General features: G+C 35.9%; 1 protein-coding gene across 4 annotated transcripts in view; it reads left to right on the plus strand.

The window, feature by feature from the left end:
- The window catches only part of COL6A3 (collagen type VI alpha 3 chain), a 136,795-nt gene that overhangs the window by 98,638 nt on the left and 18,446 nt on the right, over positions 1-19,711 (plus strand). For all 4 annotated transcript variants that reach the window (XM_032212903.1, XM_032212900.1, XM_032212901.1 and 1 more), the window contains 16 exons: positions 688-750; positions 1,848-1,910; positions 2,235-2,285; positions 3,081-3,116; positions 3,210-3,272; positions 4,478-4,540; positions 5,691-5,723; positions 5,821-5,857; positions 5,959-5,970; positions 6,166-6,659; positions 8,815-8,911; positions 9,682-10,377; positions 11,953-12,046; positions 14,442-14,494; positions 15,260-15,526; positions 16,241-16,378. In XM_032212903.1, coding sequence (XP_032068794.1) covers positions 688-750; positions 1,848-1,910; positions 2,235-2,285; positions 3,081-3,116; positions 3,210-3,272; positions 4,478-4,540; positions 5,691-5,723; positions 5,821-5,857; positions 5,959-5,970; positions 6,166-6,659; positions 8,815-8,911; positions 9,682-10,377; positions 11,953-12,046; positions 14,442-14,494; positions 15,260-15,526; positions 16,241-16,378 — 2,260 coding nt within the window. The remainder of the gene's footprint in view (positions 1-687; positions 751-1,847; positions 1,911-2,234; positions 2,286-3,080; positions 3,117-3,209; positions 3,273-4,477; positions 4,541-5,690; positions 5,724-5,820; positions 5,858-5,958; positions 5,971-6,165; positions 6,660-8,814; positions 8,912-9,681; positions 10,378-11,952; positions 12,047-14,441; positions 14,495-15,259; positions 15,527-16,240; positions 16,379-19,711) is intronic.

Genomic DNA, 19,711 nt, shown 5'->3' on the forward strand with positions numbered 1-19,711 from the left:
TCGTGGAGCTTGCCTTTTTCATGGCAGCTGCACGTTGAGTCAACCTCTTGAGCTACCTATTATGTATTCAAGGTCCTTTTTATGGTTACTTACAGGCAGATCTCATAATTGTGGACATGAAGCTAGAGTTTTGTTGCCTAGTTTGAATTTAATTTAATTTGCTATAAGCTTAACAATTCACATATTTAACAAGTTACTTTGAAATCTTTAACATCTCATTTGATTCTCACTACCTTAACAGTTTGGCATCCCAAGCCAGAATCATTTATGAAAGACCTTCCTTTTTATTTTCTGCAATGATAAAAATGCCTGTTCATTTCCAAATTTTGCATGTCATTTTTAATCATTCAATAATACATAAAAGGACAAGTTTACCTTTATCTCATGAAAAAAAGTTTACTGAAGAGTTTTTGTTAAATGGCTTTGTCAAAGCTTTTTTGAAATTTTATAGAAATCTATACAGGCTTGTTTCCATTCACAGGCTCCATTGTGAGATTCCATTGTGGGAATCTCAGAAAACTTTAGAAGGCTGATGAGGCAAGAGTCACCTTTGCAGAATCCACATTGATTTTTTCATAGCAAGGCTTGTTTCTTTGTATGTTTAAGGAGTTTTCCCTTCTTTAATAATTATTTTCATCCATTTTTCAGTTACTAATATGTCCATCCTATAATTTCTTGTTTCTGTAGGGTGCTGGTGGTCCAGCTGGAGGTGTTGGGGAACGTGGTAGGTCTGGTCCTCTTGGTAAAAAGGTCAGTTTTTTAAATAGCTCTAATAATTATTAGTTAAATAACAGAAATGGTGGCAGTTAAAATAAATCTTTTTTTCACTACCTCATATATATCTTTCCAGTCGTAACCACTACATCAAGCTGGCTCTCAAAAATATGTCTATAGAAACTAAGAATATTGTTAAAATCTTTAAATATTTAATTTGAGATCACAATATCATTAAGCTTTCTCATTGGAATGTTGAAAAGCATATTGTATCTTGTTTAATTTTAAAAGTGCATGGGAAAACACAAGTTTAATGGTTGACATTTACTCAAAAAATACTGGATTCTTTATCAGTCCTATTTTAGCAACTTGGAAGTTCTCCTAAACTCAGAGATATACTTGAAGGAGCAGCTTCAGCTGGTGCACAACTTATGTTTCCTCTGTGAATGGGAAGCTTTGGTGACAGTACCTCATTAAAGTTAAATTACTGTAGTACACACATTATTTGGGCTGCCATTGAAGACTACCCAGAGATTACAGTGGGTGCAAAATGTGATAGCTTGCTTGCTGACAGGTGAAATTTGCCTTACCAAGGTAACACCTTTGCTGCAGTTACCATATTGGCTCCCAGTAGGCGTTTGACTGCAATGCCTTAAAACTTTTGAGTGGCTCAAGGCCCTGTTACCTGTAGAACCATCTTCTCTGACCAGAACTTGTCCATCCCCTGTGCTTAATCCAAGAATTATTCCTTTGGATTCACCCTGTGGCCTGTCAGGAGAAGGGGAGTCCAGTGACAGGCTTACTCAGTGGCTCCCCATTTGTGGAATAGCTTTCCCCTTGAGGTCCTCCACTATTGACTTTGAGGAAGTGCTTTATTGCTACTCCTTCGGGACTCTGATAATGCTTACTCCCTGGACTACTGTTACTTTATATTTGGTTGTTAAGATTTTTTTAATATTAGTATAACATTGACATTGTTGGAGGTAATATGCTGACTTTTTAAACCACTTATAGAGGAGTGTAAAGCACTATGAAATGGTATATAAGTCTAATTGCTATTTCTATTGCTAATACTATTATTCTCTAAGCACTGTGTGTATATATTACATGATACATTCAAATAAATATTTCAGGGTGAAGCTGGTGAGCCTGGTCCAAAGGGGCCCATTGGTCCTCCTGGCCCCCGAGGAGAAATGGTGAGTGTTACTAGGAACCAGTATTACTCAGTATTCAAAGATCAAGTATAACAGATTCCAGGGATAATCAACATTTTCTTGTTAAACATTGAGAATATTGTCCACATGTTTCTTGATTAGAAACCTTGTCTGTTCCCTGCAGGTCAGTCCAGATGGCTTACAAGCCATTTCAGAGGGTTCCATCCACTCCTGTAGTTGAAAGAACATTCTTAGTATTAAATTGTTTAGAATGTAATGCCTTTTATGATACAGCAAATGTGCAAAGAGACTTTTCAGGATCCCAGGACTGTTCCTTATTTTGATTTGTGCCTTTGCATCTTGTAGGGAGATGATGGACGAGATGGAGTTGGCAAGGAAGGACCTAAAGGCAGAACCGTATGTTTAGGATCATTTTTTAGACTTATAAAAACATCTGAAATTTCCTTAATCCATACAGCATGGGCAACAGCAGAATTTGCAGCAAGGAAACCAAAGGTCTCTTGCCTTCTAAGACAAGACTGCCTGTTTTCTTTTGTTCTTCCTTGGCGATAACAACACCCACCTTCCCACACCCAATTTTGACAATATCTCTGATTTTCTTCCAAGCTTTTTTGTGTCCATGTCTCAAATCTACTTTTCCTTGGCCTTTCCTTCTCATCCCCATACCTGTTCAGTAGGCAAAATAAATGAAATATAAAATCTGTAGTCTGCAAGCTGCCCTTCTGGTTTTATCTCTTCATAAGTAAGTTTTCTTCTCCATTGAACCTTCCTGATTTGCATAATTCAATTCTATGGATAATTATTAATTGATGCCAGTAGAGGTAGTTTTTTAAAAACCTTTTTAAACATACTCATGTGAGAAAGTTTTAAGTATTTGGAACAATGAGTTTGGGTGAAAAGATTAAACTTCATTATAAGGAGTGCGGTCTGATTTGAGCCATCCTCAGTGTCAAAGTAACATACTTTTGGGATTTGTGATTCCCTGAATTTAACTGCACAGAATCCCCATGGAGGCTTTATTATTATATTGTGATTCTTCCAAAGAGTTATATTGATCATTTGGGTTTTACAGCAGAACAAAATCTTCAGTAGTGCCTCTGTTGATACCCAGAATCACTAGAAAAGAGATCAGGGGAGGTGGGAGGAAGCCAACTCTTGTGATTCTAAGACTTCAATTTCTTTTCTCCACAGGGACAACCCGGTTTCCCAGGATACCCAGGATCACGGGTATTTAAAACACTTTCTAGTCTTTGCAGAGTACTTAAACTCCTATGTGATCTTTATTAGAGAGTAAATGCTCTGCTTCCCATTTTGGATTAGGGCGTACCTGGAGATCACGGTGATGATGGTAAACCTGGACCCAAAGGAAGCAGTGGTGAACGGGTAATGCCATTTAATCCTTTGACTCATCTTCCCCCCCTCAATGATTTTCTTTGTTCTAAATGTCATTTTGTAACTATTACTGGCAGAGCTATTGTGTACTTAATTAGAAGAAAGATAACAAAGTAAAAGTTGTATCACCCTGGCAGTGTAATAGGAGATGGGTTATTCTCATCTTTTATAATAGTACTTATTTAAATATCATTGCCGAGTTGGTATTGCTACTTTATTGTAAGTACTAGAAGGGCCCCCTATCTGGAGAGCTAGAAGGCATTGATTTCATTCACTTGTAATTGGCTGGACAAGATGCTTTACATTGCCTGTATCCACACATATGTTCATTGAAGTCCTATCTTTTCACCAGATGGAAGCCCTATCTTTTCACTAGATAATGTGTGTCTATACATATGTACGTACATATGTGTGTATACACACACACACACACACACATGTATAACAGAATAACAGAGTTGGGGGGGACCTGGTAGGTCATCTAGCCCAACCACTCCGTGCATTTTATATATCTTCCACTCTACTACCAAATTATTCTAGATAGATTAACAGAGTTGGAAGGGTCCTTGTAGATCATCTAGTCCAACCCCCCGCCCAATCAGGAGACCCTACACCATTTCTGATAGATGGCAGTCCAGTCTTTTCTTAAAAGTCTCCAGTGATGAAACTCTCACAATTTCTGAAGACAAGCTGTTGGAAAAAAATATAATGTTTTGGGTTTTTAGTAGCTGCCTCCCTCAAAAGCAATCTTATTGGTTCACCTCTAATCTTACATCATTAGAGAAATGAATTTTATTATTTATAATATGCTTTTAACTAGATGACCCACAAGAAAGATTAAAAATAGCACAATGATATATAACCCAAATCCCTTTTATCCAACAAGACTGACTGAATTACAACAAATAAAAGAGATGTGAAAAATAAATGATTGCTAATTTAAACAAACCTTCAAGATTAAAGTAATGGTAACAACTGTTGGGTACGTTAGATACCTAGTGAATATGGGATAAAGGAGGAGAATCTATGGAGTCAGAGCAATGGAGAATACTGCAGTGGAATCTTCAATGTAATATTAGGAATAGATCCAGAAACCTGAACAAATGAGGACATATTTAATTAATTTGAAAGAGCAGAGATGAATAATATGAAAAAATATTTATGATCTGAGTCTAATGCCTAGTTTCCCTTTTTAGGGACGTTCAGGGGAACCTGGCCAAGGTGGTCAGAAAGGAGAGAGTGGATATCCAGGACCACCTGTAAGTTTTTTATTATTCTGGTTATTGCTTTAGTAACTACACCTTACTAGTATACTTTGCCCTTTCTTTTCATATAATTTGCAAATAAACTCACATGTTGTAAAGTTAAATTAAAATCCATTCTCTTACGTAAACTCATAACAACCACAAAAATTGAGATGTGACTTTAATATGTTTACACTGCACATTCTTGACTTGCTTGCATCATTTAAAAGTATTCTAGATTGTACATAGATTAAGTAAAATTGTAGGAACTGATAACTGTTACTGAACTAATTGTGGCTAGCTTATGTGGGAATTCTGCCATGAACCTGTTCAGATACCAATACAAAAGCTAAAGACATACATTTTACTGAGTTACAATAAAAGAAAGTACAGCTATGAAAATTCAAAAGTTATAAATTTTGAAGTTTCACTTTGGATTCTGAGATAAAAACTTTGTAAATATTTCAGGTTTTGCAATATGTTTCCCACATTTTGTTAAGTAGGATACTTTTTAAAATTGCTCAGGGAGCTTCAGCTATATAGAAATGTAGATGTAGATATCTATTGTAGTGTAGATAAATGTAATGTATCAATGTATATAATGTACATTAAAAGTAGAAATCTAATATAGTAAACCAGCAGGATTTTGTCTTCCCCTGTGTTGAGATGCATACCGATAAGGAACAGATAGCAATAGCACTTCAACTTCTGCATTTAAGCTTTTTTTCTGCCATCAGTTTTCCATGTTTCTGTGTTTTTATCTGAATTCATTATATCTGCTAGACATGGCAAGATATCCCAATCTGTAAAATAAAAGAGATTAAAAAAACTTTTAAAAACTTTAAGAAAAACGTACAGGAGAGCCCTTAATTCAAGGAGATGTGATAGTAAAACTGGCTGAAACTGAATGCACAGTGTTATTTTGAAAGAACGCTTTACTTCTTCCATGAGTGGCTTCCTTCTGGATCAGCCTGCACAAAATCAGCCTCTAAGACTGGCTTTTTGTGCTCTTGGCAACTCACGTACAAGGCTTTCTCCCCCAATCTCTGGACTTTGTTCTCCCATATGATTAATTAAGTGTCTGAACTTGTCAAGTCAATTTTAAACAAGCGCAGTTAAATTTATTCACAGTAAATTATATCTACATTTTTAATCTTTCTTTCAGGGATTTATGGGTAGTAAAGGAGAGTCTAGAGATGTAAGTCAACCATTAATTTATCGTATCAGATCTTTTGTATTTCTTCATGCTGGAAACCTTTTTTTCACTCTCTCTCTCTCTCTCTTTTACTTTAAAGCACTGTACACTTATACGCAATATCAAAGATAAATGCCGTAAGTCTATTTCTTTTGCCTCTGGTCTTGATGTAGTTGGCTTTTTGGTAGAGATTATAAAGTAATTTCTTTCTTTTCCTTCTTTCTGTTATTATTCACAGCTTGCTGTTATGGTAAGTTCATTTTAAATTACTCAATATATGCAGTCAGATGAAAAACCGACATACACAACTTCTTTGAAAGACAAGCATTGAATTATTCACTGGTAAACTCTGTCTCTTCCTTTTTGGGAGTGAGGGGAAGGGGGCTGTACGGCTAATACCTTTTTTCTCATAATACTTGCTTCTTAATGTCCCCGGTTTCTGCAGGTCCAAAAGAATGTCCTGTTTATCCAACTGAATTGGCCTTTGCTCTTGATACTGCTGCTGGTGGAAATGCAGACACTTTCAACAGAATGAAGGACACAGTAGTGTCAATTGTTAACAATATCACAATTGCAGAAAGCAACTGCCCCAGAGGTGCCCGAGTAGCACTGGTTACATACAACAGTGAAGTTACCACTGAGATACGTTTTGCTGACTCCAGAAAGAAGAAGGAGTTGGTAAAACTAATCAAGGACCTCCAATTTGTTCAGACATCCAAACAACGTAGCTTAGAAACAGCCATGGGATTTGTGGCTAGGAATACTTTCAAGCGTGCACGTAGTGGCTTCCTTATGAGGAAAGTGGCTGTGTTCTTCACCAATGGGCCCACAAAAGCATCTCCACAGTTGAATGAAGCAGTACTAAGACTCTACATTTCTGGAGTTGTACCTGTATTCCTTACAAACAGAGAGGACAGGGTCCTTATCAATGCATTACAGGTTTGCTTCCTTTTGTTTTTCTCCCCCTTGCATAATCTTTCCAGGAATCAATCAATCAATCAATCAATCATTGTTATAGGATTCAGTCAGTCACGTCTGTCTTTCAGGAGCGCTCAACAAAATGGCTTAATTTTGTTATTTTTTATATTGATTACTGTCCCTGGATCACTGAGCATACAATATTTTGGATTTGAAAAGGAAAAGGTTGCTTCAGAGTATTTGCAGCCATGTGCAGAGCACTTGTGACCACTCCCTAAACCAAATGCAGCTTTTCCCCAGATTGTGCTACAGCTGTGAGCAACAACCATTTAATCCTGGGAAAAGATGCTGCTGCATAGAGAATTCATATATGAATGAATCAAACTTACATCTGTCAGTGTGAAAGCTTTGTGATTTATCAGCAGTAGCCAGGCAAAGTTTTAAAAGCAGCAGTCAATGTGGATGCTTTTGCATATAGTTCTTTTTGCCCAAGAAATGCCTACAAAACTTCCCTCACATGTTTTTTCTGAGCATGGTAAAATAAAAAAAATCAAGATGGCAACCACAGTTGTGCAATTGAAGCTCTGTACTGTTGTGACCAACATCTTGATTTTTTAAAAATCATATGCTGTGGACACCCATAAGATCCCTTAAATCCATCCACAATAGGAAATTGACTGTCTTCAGAAAGGAGTGGGGGCTTGCCAATTAATGTGGCAGGTTTCTGTTTTTGTTTGTTAGTTTCCATACGTTCAAAATAATAATTTGACTCCAGAGATCTATTGTATACTTGATATTCTATGCATTCAGTGGGACTTAGTTCTTCCTCCTGTATCTGTTTGTAATAATAATAATAACAACAACAACAGTTCCTAGGTCCTTGGTTAGGACTCGAGCTGTTGAGCTACCAACCAGCCCCAAAGGCTGTGAATCTCACCAAATATTAACATAATAATAATAATAATAATAATAATAATAATAATAATAATAAAACAGTACTAAAGATTTAAGAAAAAGCATATCATGTGGTGGTGGGGAATACCCTGAGGATGGGGGAAGTTGGCAGAAATGACTGTCTATCCAAGCAGGAGCATCTGGCTTCTGATCATGTAAACAGTTGTTTGGATATAAGCCATAAAGTCCATTAATAGCGTATGGCTGCTTCTTTTCCAGCTGAAGCTGTCAAATCAGTATATACTGTGGATGAAAGAAGAGACTAAGGAGATGGCAGTTATTATGTCATTGTTTTGAAAAAGATGGTCTTGCACTCAGATTAATTAAAACATAAGAAAACCTCTTTGTTAGAATAATGTGTGGCAACCATTATTTTTGAATGTATCCTTAAAAGGATTAAAGGGAAAATTCTCAGATAATGAGAAATATACATAGAACAATAATTTTCTGAAATAGCTTCTTAATTTGAATAGCATCAAGATAAGTAATCTTTCCCAGAGATGGATGGTATCCCAATTAAAATCATCCTATACAGTTTGCTCATTTGATAGTGTAGTCACATTAATTGGATTTGAGAATTCATGCATGATCTAGGATTAAGAGGTCATTGTTGACATCCCTCCCTCCCTCTCTCTCACACACATTTTCTCTTACCTCTTCTACTAGAGCTCAAGATAACAATATAATAATTCATTCTCCATTTTATGATCACAATAGTTTTAGAAACTAGTTGGGTTTGTACTTAATTCAAAGCCCCTTCATGAGTTTTGTGACTAAGTACGGTATATACTATTAGTTTTTCACATCACATTTCTTGTGAGTAAGTTAATATGGATGGTGGATAAACCAAGAAGATGCAGTTGAGATTTCATTTTCAAGTTTAGGCCCACATGTTGTAAGTCCTACCCCCAGATATTCTGGAGGTAAAGTAGGAGATAAAGAATGGACAAACTGTTCATTGGATAAATCTGAATTGGACCTTATAGCCAACTGTACTTTCATGTTGAATCTTTCTCTCAATGATACAGAAAGGTAGGCTTTGAATCTAAAAGATAAATATACAGAACAATTTACAAAAATGTACTGAGATCTGTATCTATGTTCAAGTGGAATTAAGAAAAGCTAACCCCTTTCTTGATACTGAATATTTTAAAAACTCTGAGCAATTTAACAAATTGTTTCCAGAATTCCATTGACTGCATGTTTCTCTTCTTGTTTTTAGATAAACAACACTGGTGGACAGGCTTTAGCATTTACTGGTGGCGCTGGTCAACTGGCTGCAACTATTAGGAAAGTGTTCACATGCCATATTTGTCTAGGTAAAATATGTGACATATTTTTTTACTTGAGATATTTGTGTACTATGACAAAATCAATTTGTAAGCAGTCTGCTTGAAGATTTTTGACAAATTAGAGGGAACCAAGGAAATTTGAGAGGGTTTTTTGGTTTGTTTTAAGCTCTGCCATGTAAGGGCTGTGTTGCATGGGTGGACCTGCCTTCTTTTCAACCTTGGACTAGATCAGAATGCCTTATAAGGCCATGGTCAGAAACCATTCTGGAACCAGCAGTTCAGTCTGAGCAGGCTTCAAGAATCTTGTGAACAATTGTATTTGTTTTTTTACTGTTACTAATGCTTTCTCTGTTTCTAATAGTGCTGTTCAAGGGACATTTTGTTTTTACATTTCTGTTCTCATGATCATTCACCACTGGTGTTCTTTTAGTAGTGATGAAACCCAGATGAAATTTAAATCTATAATTAGCCTCGTTAAAGCAATACTACAATTTTCTCATAATGTAGTCATTCAGTTGCCACATGCAATGGTTCCCATTGTAGTGGAAAATTTTGTGGTGGAAACTTTTATGGGCCAGTCAAGGAGTTTTATAATCACTCTAAACAAATCCAGAAATAAAGCATTTTTCAATGCATAATTTGAAGCTACTGCCAATTATGCTTTGGTTTTTGGTAGATGCTTTGGTTTTTTGGCACAATTGACGATTGTATATCTTGCTGTTTTTGTCCAACTGATGGACAAAAAAAAGGGCACTGCAAATATTAATTATGTAATAATTATATATTTATTTGTCTAGATGTATGTGATCCTGATCCCAGCTGTGGTATCCCGAGTGGGAGCTTTGGCAGAGACAGACGGGCAGCGCCTACAGATGTTGACATTGATATAGCATTCATCCTGGATAGCTCTGAGAGCACCACTCAAATGCAGTTCAAAGAAATTAAGAGCTACATTTCATATATTGTAAACCAACTGGAAACTAGTTCTGATCCCAAGTTATCTCAACACCATGCCAGGGTTGCCATTGTCCAACATGCTCCCTTTGAGTTTCAATCAAACTCAAGCATATCTCCTGTCAAAGTTGAATTGTCACTGACAGATTATGGCCCAAGGGACAAATTAACAGATTTCATTCAAAACCAAATGTCACAACTATATGGAACACGGGCTGTGGCAACTGCAGTAGACTATACAATGAGGCATATTTTTGAGAGTGCACCAAATCCCAGAGACCACAAAGTCATTGTTTTGATGATGACAGGAGGCATTGAAAAGGAAGAACTTGAACACCTTCAGAAAGTTATTGTAGAAGCTAAATGTAAAGGATATTTTTTTGTCATTATTGGCATTGGTAGGAATATTAATATTCCAAACATCTACAGCTTGGCAAGTGAGCCTAATGATGTCTTCTTCAAATATGTTGATGAGGCATCACAACTTCATGAAGAACCATTGCTACGTTTTGGAAGCCTGTTGCCATCCTTCATCAACAGTAAGTAGATGCTTAATATGTTAGTGAAAGGTAGAGAGTTAAAAGGGTTAGACCGAAGAGCACCTGAATCTGGGAGGGAAAACTTTCTTTTATAGTTTAGTGTGCAAGACTGTACAGTCAAAGAACAATGTTGCAAAATAAACCTAAAACCATATATTTGAGTGAGTACTTCAGTCAGTGTCTGCCTGCCTGCCTGCCTGCCCGCCCGCCCTCCCGCCCGCCCGCCCATCCATCCATCCATCCATCCATCCATCCATCCATCCATCCATCCATCCATCCATCTTAGAAACTATCCAGTTCTCTCACAGAGGGAGTCTGGGTGGAATATAAAATATTAAACCATAAAAACTATATATAAAGTTTAAAAAGAGGCAAAGATAGTTATCATTCAATGTTTAAAATGAATTAAAAGATGGGGAGTGGGGCTTTAGAGCAATAAGCAGCCCCATAGCTTTTTGATTCTCTGTGAGTCCCAAGCAAAACAGCAGAGCCTAAAATATGGCAGGTTTGGATTGGATTAAAAGGATTACATAGATCTAATTAGTCATATTTAAGTAAAAAGTTTGCCAGCCAAATTGGATGCTTTGATCCTAGAATTGCAGGATCAGATGGATTTCTCTGAAAGGATTCCTGGATTTTGATTTGATTAAAATGATTACTATTAAATTTGGAACCATTAATCCTTCTGAGTAAACACAATTTGCATGCATCTTAGATGCCTCTTAATTTCTAGTTCCTCTGTTATAAATATTAAATTTGGGAAAAAATATCAGTGTTTTTATACAAAGTGTCCTGTTTCCTATTTAAACAAATAGCAAACCCTTTAATTCTACCTAAAGAAAAGGCCCATGCTTGCTCAATCTCTCTCTCTCTTTTCTTTTTTCACTTTAAAAATTATTAACAAGTTACATTTAAAAATAGTAAGAAAAATGCCATGCAGCTGTGTATCTAGACATAAAACGGATATAATTTGAAACCACAGAACAAAAAACAGCACTATTTTTTGCTAGATTAATGCCAAAAGAGAACTCATGTAATCTACTAGTATACTAGTATTTTCTCTATAGTAATAATAGAGAAAATATTGGGAAACGCCAAGCCAGGAAGCAGGGATAGGGGTGGGTGAAGCCTCAAGTGCTGAATTAGCCTCAAGTTCTTATGTGGCTGCAACAGATCCAGAACTAACCTCCTCACCCAGGTCCTTGAGCTCCACAGAGCTTATGTATTTGTTCCCAGGCTGAGGATGGGAAATTCCTGTATAATAGGCAGAATATAATAAAGCAGTAAACCTGAACTCTACACATGTAGGCTTGACTCCTTGTGCTGACAGAAAATTACTAAATCTAAATAAATGTTCGAACGGGGTGTCAAACTCGCGGCCCACGGGCCAGATGCATCACCCACTGGCCACATCCATGTTAGTGAATGGGGAAAAAGTTATCATACGTCACATGACAAAACGTGATGCCGCAAATTTTATTCTGTGTTAGAATGTGTAATTAAAGATATGGTTTAAATTCCTATAATATGTTTGGAAAATGAGAAAATATTTATGCATTTCCCCTTGTGTTTTAGGTGAAAATTCCTTTTACTTGTCTCCAGATATCAGGAAAAAATGTGATTTGTTCCAGGGTGACCAGCCAATCAAAAAATTTGGCCAAAAACAACTGTAAGTCTTTAGAGTTCATTTTCATTGTCAGAAAGTAAATTTTCCTCCAGATACCAAATAATGTGTGTGAGAATGAGACCCCTCTCTTCATTATGCTTGTCATGTTATCTCTATTTTTTTCTATTTTATTGATTGTATTGTAATTTTTTTGCTTGATTCTTCTCAGTCACCCAGTCATTGTGAATTAAGTGGCATACAAATTTAATAAAGTATTAAATTATTATTATTATTTGCAACAACAGAATTGTATCACAGCGGACAGTTGTTTCGCCGGATTTGGCATTGATTACTAGTCGGGCCCTACCCAGGGGCCTAGGACGTCATAATGTATTTTTGTAATATGCGTGCAGGTCCAAGTAGTGCGTCTTTTTGCATTTGACTGATGGTGGTTTTGTCAATTTTTAACTGTTTTAAATGTACTTTAAAAGTGCTTTTGGAATAGCACCCAGTGTAGCGATTACCACTGGAATTACCACTGCTGGTTAGTGCCATAATCATTGAATTTCGATTTTTAAGTCCTGGTATTTTGCAATTTTTTCATATTCCTTCTCGTCGACTCTGCTATCACCTGGTATTGCGATATCTATGATTGTAACCTTATTTTTTCTTCAACCAGTGTGGTGTCTGGTGTACTATGCGCCAGTATTTTGTCCGTTTGTATACGAAAATCCCATAAGATCTTGACCATCTGATTTTCAGTGACTTTTTCAGGCTTATATTCCCATCAATTTGTTGCTGTTTTAATATTATAATTTTTGCACAAATTCCAATGGATCATTTGTGCTACTGAATTGTGCTGCAATTTATAATCAGTTTGCGCAATTTTTTTACAGCAGCTGAATATGTGATCAACAGTTTCATCAGCTTCTTTGCAAAGTCTTCATTTGGCATCATCAGAGGATTTTTCGATTTTGATCTTAATGGCATTCCAAAAGTGCTTTTGGAATAGCACCAGGTGTGCTATTTGTGAGGATAGCTTGTTCTTGTGCAGCCAGGATTAGTGACTCTGTTTCTTTCTTTAATGTACCTGCTTCCTTAATTATTATTGTTGTTGTTGGTTGTTATTGTTATTGCTATTGTTATTATATTTATTGCCTTGAATGGGGAATAAATATGGGTTTAGAGCAGTATAAACCTGTTTCTTATATGGGTAGAAAGCAGTATCCTCACTTGACCCTATCTTTGTCCCATCTCTAACCCTTAAGTTCTCTTTAACTATATTTAATTGTCCTGGGTTTAAATCATATTTTTTCCTTTAAGGCCAATAGCATTCAGTGATGGCTGCAAGTTGTATAAAAAGTACTATGTTCTGTGAGCACTCTATCAGATTAAATTTGGTGACTAATGGTACATGAGAGTTCTTATTCTTCCTTATAAGCGGATGTAGGCTTGCCTCTCTCCCCATCTCTTGTCTATGTAAAGAAAGAAAAAGAAGGATGATAAATTCCTAAACATAACCAATGATTTTGAATTTGGCAACCTTTGTGATGCTGATCTTTTTTTCCCTAACAACCCCCCCCCCCACAAGTATTCAACTTGGATATGGCAGAATGGGTCATAGGAAGAAATGTTTGGCTAGAGTCCTGGAATCTGGCTCTCCCCATCCCAGATACTGTGCTTGATTTGTGGATATTTTACCTGTGTGGCTGATGATTTGCTGAAAAGGGAGAGCAGCACATTCTCAAGAATCAAGCAGATGTTTTGTCCCTCACACACTGCGCAGGCATAATGAGAACAGTCCCATTTAACATTGGGTCAAAATGGACTAAAGGGATATGAAATGGAGCAGTCGTATATTTTACAAGATGACTGGAGAGCTCATTAATTCATCAACAGAAAGAAGCTTCTTTTCCAGACCTGATTACTTCAGCTTTAGAATTTCTCATCTAGTGGTCAACTGGATCAACAGAAGACCCTTCCTAATATCTGTATGGGAAGCTATCTCAGATAGCTTTTAATCAGAACAACTACTTCACTAACTGTTGAAAAACCAGTATCTTTAAGATGATCATTTGTTCTTTCTGATTTGAAGATGTAGTCATATATTAGAAAACATACTCGAAAATATTCATATATACTTATACTAAAAAATGCTCCTGTCTAGAAAATCCCATATACTTTTCTGACCACCTTTACTTTTTAAGAACATATATTAATACTGGGGGCATCTTAATAAAATTACTATCCTTCAGATAAAGCGTGCAATAAAATTGCTAAAAATTGTAAAATGCTTTTGTTCAGAAAGGAGCATTGGATTTTTAAAAAGCTGCTGTCTTAAATAACTCTACCAAACAAGTGCAAAAGAGTGCAGATGCAGATTTTGAAACAAAGACTTAAACGTGTCTTGATTATTTACAGTATGCATACCTATAACTATTTCTGTTTCTTCTAACAGAACTATTCCAAATAATGTTACTGTCACACCTGCTGTAACAGAAAAATCAAAAGGTAAGGTACATCTTCCTGCTATTACTAAACAGATTTTAATATTTTACTTTACAATAATTTGCTATTTACTGTTTTGTTTACAAAAGATTACTATGTTTAACTTCAAATACCATATCTTTGCTTCAGTAAAAGAGGTATGTATGAAAAGAAATCCTGCAGATTATATTTTAAAATAATAATTGGAAAAGTTGCAAGAAGCAGGAATGGACAATATTATTTTACAAAGGAAAACAGCTGAAAGTGGGAAAAGTTGAGGTTTCCTTAGAAATTCTTTTCAGTGGTTGCAAGTTTCAGAAGGCTTCCCCCCCCCCCCATTAAAACAACATAAGCAGATATTGTGGGGTTTTTCGTGTTTGACTTTAAATGTAGTTTGTATTTAAGGCGTTTAATTACAGCTTCTTTTTGTGTTTTCAAATGCAAAATGTGATCTGTTCATTTTTTATGCCTATTAGCAGGCAGGTCTTAAGTAAATGATTTACAAAATAAGTATATGTCAACTGGGTTCTGGAAATGTTTGCAATCTTTTTTTTAGATTGCAAATAGTACACAGTTCCACGTGCAATTAAAGGTTCTAGCATATTGGAATATTCTTAGCTTATTATAGATATTTTTCCCCCACCTTCCCTGTTGGGGGATTTTTGTGTTCGGTAAGATCAGCTAAGTTTTTATTAATATCTTTTTTTATATAAGTCTTATCCTGAACATCCTTAAAATCCTGAATCTATTAATTCTGTTCTTTTATTAGTTTTTTCTTTTCTTCAACAGTGATTAAACATAATGGAGAAGTCCAAATAACTGATATCACTGAAAACAGTGCTAAGCTGCATTGGATGATTCCTGAGCCTCAGAATGTCTATGTCTATCACATCACAGTCTCCTCAGCACATGACCACTCCATAGTTTTGAGGCTTAATTTAACTAACAATGAAAGAGTCATTGGAGATCTTCAGAGTGGACAAAAGTATCATGTTGCTATCACAGGTTATCATAATGCCCAGGCCAAAGCTACTTATAGGGGAACATTTAATACAAGTAAGTTATCTTGGGTATTTAAATTAAGTGCATTGTTTTTTCTATCAATTTTGGTTTTTGGATATAAGAAGAAGCAAACCAGTATGTTGTCCTAATAGTAATGACACATAGCCTAATTAATACTATGTATTTGGGTCACATTTTTAAGCAGCATTATATGCTATAGTGAGGTATTCATTTGATAGATTTTTACAGTAGGAGAAAAAGATAATATTGTAACAATTTGATTAATATTGATCTGCAACTTCCAAGTGTCTACTCAGAAGGAATAATGCCCTCTTCCTGCATTTTTACATTGCTGAAGCATAATTTCTAGTGAGAAATCTATTTCTGAATGAAGTGCCTGATTTGAATACTACCTTTGTTATATTTCAGGCAAGTTTGTTCAAAATGTCTCTTTTAAAAACGAAGTTCATAATAAGTAATCATAACTGGATTACTAGATATAGTCAGTTGTTACATAATATTCAAAATATACATCTGTATATTAATATATTTCCATGATTTTAATTGATTGCTAGGCACTGTGCTTGCTAAAATTGTAATGTTAAAACACACTATAGCTTTCTTTTTCTTTATGTATGATTACATATAAAGCTGAAGAAGTGTTGTGTGCAATGTCTCAATCAGTCTGGATGTAAGTAAAAAAGTTTATTGCTGTGACTTGAGTCATCCTGAGCCCACCCTCACTATTGCTTGGCTTGCTTTCTACAGAGAGCATGCCAGCAGCCAAGATCCCTTCAGCAGGAGCAGCAGGAGCAGCAGGAGCAGCAGGAGCAGCAGGAGCAGCAGGAGCAGCAGCAGCAACCAATGTAATGGTGAACACTGAACCTTTGAATGTCCCTGAAAAAGGTGAGTCCAAGCTATGAAAGATCTCAGAGGTATTGGAAATGAAAGTTTGGATGGATTAAACCAGAAGTCCCTAAACATTTTGGCACCAGGGACAAGTTCCGTGGAGAGAGGTTTTTCTACAGACTAGAGGGATGTAGTTTTGCATGCTGCCTGCATCCCGTGGATGTGGCTGTTTGTGTAGACTGGTTTCTGGCATGTTGTGGACCTGTGCCGGTCCACGGACCAGGGGTTGGGGACTCCTGGATTAAACTATGTTCTAGAGAAAACATCTAAAGTGGCACCAACACGATATGCTACCTGAAACGAAGGATACTGGTTGATTTTTGTGGAACAGTAAAATGTGTAAACTAAAGGGTAAACATAATGTGCCAGGGAAGTTTTTATCTCAAAGTAAGTGGCAAGCCATGAACCCCAGATGTCCCACGCTTTATACTAGAGTTTCCATTAGCTAGAGTCAGCAGGTAGTACTATTATTGTTGATTCTCAGTGGAGCATGACAGGATTGTAGAAATTAAAGCTGGATTCTAATACAGGGTGATTTTGAAAATTCCAAAAGAGCTAAGAGGATGCTCAAATGAAATGTACCATATTGTGTACAATTCTTCTGTAGTGAGATGCATTGGTTCGTATGTATGTATGTATGTATGTATGTGTGTGTGTGTGTGTGTGTGTGTGTATGTATGTATGTATGTATGTATGTATGTATGTAAGCTTTTCACATTGTATAAAGGTGTGTAAAAAGGAAGAATAGCTGGTTTTGCACAGCCCTGCAATAGTCTTTCGGAGAAAATGCCCACAATTGCACTTTTTACAGATCCTTTGACCCTAGTAAGGGTAAGACATTCTTCAGAATTGCAAGGTTTAAAACTTTAGGAAATTGTAAGTAAAGAAAAAATCCTAGGAACTGATTGCATTTCTTCAGTGATTACAGCTAGGGAGACTTGATCTGCTATCTTAATGATCTTCTTCCCAAAAGAAGGTCTATCACTACTGTTCTAGTAGTACTATCCATTTGCATTTTGGAGGGCAAATGTTGGCTCATTCACTCCTTCAGCAGACAATTACTTAGCTTCATATCCTGCAACTGCATATTGGTATAAATGTATCCCTATCTGCAGTTCTTTCAAAGTAGCCATGTCTTACCTTATGCTATGTCAATTGGTAGTTGCATAGGGCAACTGTGTGACAAACATCTGTTTTAAAGGGTTGTGGTCAGGTGCTGTGTTCATGTATCAAAGGTTCATTTTTGAATTATTTCCAAAGCCCTGCCAACCCTAATAGACCACCAGTCATCCTAGCATAAAATTTTTCTGCGGGTAATGGAAAATATATTTTCTTATGGCTCATTGGAAAAGTCTGAGTTATGTGATGTTGTGTCACTGTAAAATCCTGTGCTCATTTCTTTGCCATGTGTCTTAGCTCAAGTAATTATTTATTTTTGTTACCAACCATTAACAAATCACTGTGTTAAACTCAGTTATTAACAATATGTAGATAATTCACATTTGTTCTGAATGTGATTGTTGTGTTAATTTTTTTGTTATAATAATTTATGTTAATATGACAAGTTTATGAAATTGTCATAATTTTAATGAAACTTCTGTTAAAATCAGTTTTTATTTTGCTGCCATTCTGATTCACCTGTTCATAAGATTTGAAAAACTATGGTAGATAATATAATTTTACAAAACTAAGATGGGTTGAATTGATATTGGATTTGTTATTTTTCAAAATTTGATACAATCTTTACTGCTAACAATATTTGAACTTCCTTGTGCATTGCCCATTAATAGGAAAGATATAAGCCACATAATTCTTTCAAATTTCAAATTCAGATGAGTATTTTATTTTGCTTTGTTTTAGCTTCCCATAATCTATTGTTTCTGTTTGTTTCTGGTTTTTTTCTGTTGCATATTATGAATTCTGGCCTGAACTTCCATGCCAGGCATTTCTAATAATGTTCATGATCATGGTAGAACTCACATTTTTTTAAAGTCTGCAAACTTCTGTAAGACCATATGAAAAAAAAATACTAGGATTTCCTTTCATGCAAATTGATAACTGAAGGTTTGATGAAAGGTACTAGACATCTTCATACAAGCTACCCAGCAATGCTGTTTTGAATATGCTATTCCCTTTTATGAAGTTAATCATAGAAAAATGTAGAAAAGTATTTTTTATAAGAGATAAATTCTGAAAGAGAACTTTGAAAACATTGAGCTTTGCAAAGCTTTAGTTGGAAATTGGTGGAGATATCTTTTCCCTAAACATAGTAGATTTTACATATTTGCATTACAGATTAATTTCTTTAATCATTTTCATCTTTGTTTGTCTAATTCCATTATTCTTCTCTTTATAATGTCCATAACTGCACTTATTTTTCTGTTATCAATTTTCAGCCTTTATGACACAGTTGTTGCAGCACTGAACTGGTTCTTCAAAGTCTCTTGTCCATGTCTAGTTTAACTTCTTTTCAACTATTCTTTTGCAAGTGAGCCATGTAAATTTCATGTAATAATGATAACCCTTTTCTTTCGGACTTGTATTCACCTATAAAAGTTCCTAGTGTGAGAAAATCCCCTCTAGTCACATCACATTGTTTTTGAAGATGCCATGACATGATTTTGGGTGGAGACAGTAGGAAACTGTGTGCGTTGTGTGTGTCTGTGTGCTCATGTACACTCTTCCAAATGGCTATGGGAAGTGCTTCACTGAATAGCCTGTGTTTTTGAGACATGATAATGCCTTATTGTTCAACCAAGAAGAAGGAATAAATTTCAATATAGATGTAGAAAGCAAAATATAAAGTAAAGAATATAAACATTTCAAGCATAGGTAGTCCTTGACTTACAACTATTTGTTTAGTGACCATTCAAAATTACAATGACCCTGAAAAAAGTGATATGACCTTTTTCACACTTACAACTGTTGTAGGATCCCCATAGCATGTGATCAAAATTTGGGTGCTTGGTAACTGGCATGTATTTATGGCAGTTGCAGTGTCCCAGGATCATGTGATCACCATTTGTAACTTTTCCAGCCAGCCTCCAATAAGCAAAGTTAAGGGTGGGGGGAGCCAGATTCACTTAATGGCTGCATGGTCCACCTAACATCTGCAGTGATTTGCTTAAAACTGTGGCAAAGGGGGACATAAAATGAGCCAAAATTCACTTAAAATTCGAGATTTTGGGCTCAATTGTGATTATGTCGAGGACTATCTGTAAAGTGGATAAAATGATTTAAAAAATTGTATGACCAACTTCGTTGAAAGAACTGTTTTGTATACAGTATATTAACCCCTAATTAATTATTCTATGTTATTTTGATTATTTT

Source organism: Thamnophis elegans, chromosome 3 (genome assembly GCF_009769535.1).
Source record: "Thamnophis elegans isolate rThaEle1 chromosome 3, rThaEle1.pri, whole genome shotgun sequence".
Lineage (NCBI taxonomy): Eukaryota > Metazoa > Chordata > Lepidosauria > Squamata > Colubridae > Thamnophis > Thamnophis elegans.